Below are 4,702 nucleotides of genomic sequence, written 5' to 3'. Positions count from 1 at the left end.
AATGTATTACCACTTTATTAGATTTAAAACAATAGAAAAAATACTTAAGTGCAGTCAGTTCAGTAAATAAATATCAAAAATTGTACTAAAAAAAGGTAAGTTTGCTTGACTTTTATAAATTGACAATGTTCCCAGCCAAATACCTACACACCACACCCACTGCTGTTTTGCATCCACAGTAGATGAGGCAGATAATAAAAACATACAGTAAAACACCTAAGCCCATATTCAGAGTTATTCAATAAAATGTCAGTCTTGTGGTCCACAGATAAAGACTTGATAATAAAAACTAAGTCTGCTCAGTGTTTTCACAGACATTGAGTGCAGTACAAGCTTAATAAATATTAATACATTAACATGAGAGTGAGTGTTAGAATGGCCAGCTCATTAATACAGCCAGGTGCATCCACAATGAGCCAGTGTGATGAGATCTGGACAAAATGTGTGAAATATTTGAAAAACACCTAATCAGGTTCTTGATAAAAACCCATTCATGTAATGCTGTGAGTATTCAAACCATCTTTACAGTTGAATCAAAGGCTATTTCAACATTAAAATAATGTTTTCAGATCCATGCTTAGTCTAGATGTGTCGCTGACTTGGCTGTATTGGTGATGTAGGCACAGTGTCTGGTCCACGGGAGGCACGGAGTAGCAACATTTAACCTTCACTCAACATTACATGTTCGAATTTGGGAGGTTGCCATAGCAACTGATGCAGTGATGCAATAGCTGCCAGATAGTGCACTAACTAACCAACTACTATATCATTTGGCATACTGTTGCAAAGGGACACTCAGTAGTCAGCGGAGTAATTCCACCACTACTTTCCTTGCCAAACAACCACCATACAGCAGCAGTGCCCATCTTAAGCCGTGTTGTACACAAACCAAACGGTGCTCGGTGAAACAAGACGGTGTTCCTTCTTTAACACACAAACAGACATTAAAGCGTAAACATTTTTTTTTTAGGGATGTTTAGTTTGCCTTGATGACAGCAGGGACTTGGAGTGCCTGACTTTCATTCTCGATCTGATAGGACACACTGGGATGAGTGGGGCCCACGTCTGGCTGGCCTTTGTCTTCATGCTGTTCCTGAGACTGGAGCTGCTCAAAGGATCGTTCTGCTTCTTCTGACAAGCGGTTTTCCTCTTTTTCTTCCTCCCTCTGACGCAGGGAACCCAGAGGAAATAACGTTAATATTAACTCAGCAACACGTTAAAAATCACAACAACATGCTTTCAGAACTACAGCACATCCCTGCAACCTACCTCTTTCTTCATCCTGTAGTATTCATCGATGGCATACTGATATTTAGCTGATGTTATCCCAAAGAGGGAGGCCATCCTTTCCCCCAGGTAGTCACAGGCTGGAAAATAAGACATTTTGGATGCAACACAAAAAAATCCTACGGTAGCAGTACGGATACCTACTATTAACTTCTTTTGAGGATCTATTGAGAGTCAAACTGACACAATAGGTGACTCCTATCAAAGGCTCTGTGGCCCTCCCATCCTGTCCGGTTTCCTAGCTATGATGTAAACTCCAGATTAATTCAATACGAAGGTAAAACAATGACCATGGTAGGTCACTAATTTTAGTAGCATTACCTTGATATGCTAACATATCCAGAAGGAAGAACTCCTGTGAGTCCTTTGGCTGCTTTTAACACTCTCACGGTAAATACACATTTAGTAATGAGGTGGTATTTATGTTCAGTAAAGGATTTTCATTTTTGTGAGATACGATAGATGTCTACATTTTCCAATAACCTTAAAAAAAAGAGACAATTTTAATGTCACCGTCATGAATTATTCTGATTTGATCTAAACTGACCTAGTTTCTCAAAACATCAAGTCCTGTATTGCACAGCAGGTTCAGCTGATTTAGTAACATTAGGAATAAAATCCACTTACTCAAAGTAAGGCCAAGGCTGTAAGTAGACATGTAAATAAATATGTGTTTTTTGAGGTAGCATCTAAAATAAATGGATTATCCATAAATGAATAACTCCACCATACTTTCCATGGTGATAGTTTCTGGTTGCATAATGAACAAACTCCTGTGGGTAAGTGGTCCATCTGAAAGCAGCATATAGTAAAGTACGGCTGCAAAAGTAGCAAGAAAAAGCAGAGGAAAAATACTGAGGTATAGAAATGAAAGCCCGATAAAGGTCAACTGACTGAAAAGTTGTAATTATATTAAAATGATTAGTGATTAGTGTGATCACTGCTAATTAGCAGAGTTGCGATTAATGTGCAACTGTAGGTGGAAAGTCCTGATGTTTACCAAACAGCTCCCGGTGAAGCAAATCAGTTTAGGCTGTTCAACAATTGAGCCCTTATCCATAAACGTCAGCTCATCAAAGGACTTAAACCATAACTGCCATTTATTTACATCGTCCAGCTGCTCATTTATAAGAAGTTAAGACAACATCTGTCTCTGTCTCTGGCTCTGCTTAAATCCCATTAACAATTTAAACCCATTTCTTAAGTCAACCTGCTCGGAGGCAGACTAGACTCACGCACTATGGGTTGATTTGGTCATTTACGTGGGTAGAATGAATGTGAACTTCATTAAAGTGGAAAACCTGAGTTTAAACCCAAACTCCTCTGGATAACACACTAATCTTGCTGTGTACTGCTGCCCGCAGGTTGGAAACAGTGATTTTAATGGACAGACCTGAGATGGTGGATGTGGCTGCTCTCCACATGTGGAACCAGAAGTATGGACCCCAGGTCATTTTTGACTGTAATGGGAAAAAAAAGCAGTCAAGTTGAGATAAAGTACTACAACAGCACATCAACCACATCCTCCCACTGCGTCTCTTTGGACTTAGTTTATACGAAAGCACAGACCCCCTGTCCCTCACACACTCTGTGCCTCCTCCATCCTGACATCCACCTCACCCTCACCGCATCAGCTGGGGACGGCAGCAGGTCTTTCCTCTCCGGCTCCCTGTCCTCTCCCTCCTCCTCGTCAGTGCTGTACTCCTCCATTGTCTCTCCGCTGGAGAAATGGATGATCCGACGGGGAACCTTCTCCCTCCTCTGCTGCTCTCTCTTGTCCAGATCCCCCAGCTCCACACTCTCAAAGTCCTTGGTCGGGTTTGGGCCCTGAGTCTGAGGAGACAGCACAAGCAAACACAAAGAAAAACACAGAGGAGGGTTAAAGGACGCTGCGAGGTTTGGGATGGACTTCATGAAAAATGAAATATTTCTATTTCCAGCGTAACATCGGGGCCGACATGACACCGCAGACAAGTGCCAGGTCGCTCCAGGCACTGAGCGACATCATTACCCACAGCCAGTAAACAAAAACAAAAACAGCACATGTGGCGTTTACTGACCTGCTGCACTGCCATGTTTTGTCCTATCGACACACTGACGTTGGTGAGATACAGTGACAACTCCGCCATTGTCGCCGTTCGCTGCGGATCCGTGGATGCTGCGCCCACGACGCGTCCACCGCAAGACCAGAGGAGGAAGTGGCGTCCCCGCTCCGTGCGTGTGCGTGCGTGACGTTACGTACTGCGGGCGGCACGTTCACAGGGATGAAGTGTACATTGTTATAACACTGCAGAGGGGCCAAGTTACATAAACATTAACGTCAGTCGGGCTCAAATCGAAATGTGAGCTGGTTTATGTTATCGACAAATGATTTGTCATAGTATCAGAAATGACAAAGCGCGAACTACGGTTATTTAACTATGATATGAAGAGTTTATGAAAAAATATTCTCTTTATTCTTTTTCTATTTGATATAAATTAAAATGAATTTGCGTGTCCAATAATGACACCTTACCGTCTAAATATTTGTTCTTACGTTTAAATTAAGAAAAAGTAAATAGAACTGACATATACAGACATAATAATAAGCACATTTGCATTTCTTTTATAGAGTCTTTCTTTGAACCAGTTCATGTGCCTGCGTTGCATTGTGGTGTTTTTATTTCATTCTCAAATCGTTTTATTTTATTGCCTTAACGCTTTCACAGCAATCTGACTACTACACAGCCTTTCTGTTTGCTTTTACCATGTACTTATTGGGAATTCACAAAGCCTACAAGTGAAGCATATAGACCTTTTCCCAAAGACATTCATTTTAATACAATAGAGCTATCACACTCTAAGGAACAATTCCTACTATATCAAAATAGGTTGAGACTTGAACTTGTAGGCCTTGTGAATTAAAAAACTCACAGAGAAGAGAAACTTTATAATTAATAGAAGGTGTAAAATGAATGTAAATCCACATTTCGCCCATTGGTGCTGAAAAAACGGGTCTTCTGAGAACAGGCTTAGGGGGCACAAGGACATCAGATGAAGAGACTTTTATTCAAATTCTTGTTTGAAATTTCATGTGTGTTTTTTAAAACCCTGAACCTGTAATACGGAGTAGCTGCTACTGACGAGCCTGATTTGATATATTTACTCATCTGGATCTTCAATAGATAAGTGGGGCCGTTTATGTTTCTGATGCCTGCATTCTGATTCACAGCTTCAGCATTTCAGTAGTGGAAAGTTTACTTGAGTAATTACATGCAACTTTATACTTAAGCTGTATCTAAAATCAGATCCATCTCAAACAGCTACAACAAAAATCCTGCTCACACATCAAGGGATGAGAGATAACATTCACACAACATAAAACACTACTAACGGGCTGCTTGGCATTCAGACTTTTGTTTATTTCCTAAACCCA

General features: G+C 40.8%; 1 protein-coding gene across 2 annotated transcripts; it reads right to left on the bottom strand.

Moving 5' to 3' along the window:
* Positions 1-3,466, bottom strand: LOC113137219 (protein FAM177A1-like). Of its 2 annotated transcripts, none has more exons than XM_026318724.1 (5): positions 3,348-3,466; positions 2,908-3,120; positions 2,681-2,747; positions 1,270-1,367; positions 1-1,165 (listed from the first exon to the last, which is right to left on the bottom strand). In XM_026318724.1, exons 1-5 carry the CDS (start codon positions 3,414-3,416, stop codon positions 977-979), a joined length of 636 nt encoding a protein of 211 aa, XP_026174509.1. In that variant the 5' UTR covers positions 3,417-3,466; the 3' UTR covers positions 1-976. The 2 variants fall into 2 exon arrangements, with proteins under 2 accessions (XP_026174509.1, XP_026174510.1); XM_026318725.1 differs by having other exon boundaries at positions 2,914-3,120.
* Between the last annotated feature and the right edge of the window lie 1,236 nt (positions 3,467-4,702).

Source organism: Mastacembelus armatus, chromosome 24, assembly GCF_900324485.2.
Source record: "Mastacembelus armatus chromosome 24, fMasArm1.2, whole genome shotgun sequence".
Taxonomy (NCBI): Eukaryota; Metazoa; Chordata; class Actinopteri; order Synbranchiformes; family Mastacembelidae; genus Mastacembelus; species Mastacembelus armatus.
This window is presented reverse-complemented; position numbering and strand designations above follow the sequence as displayed.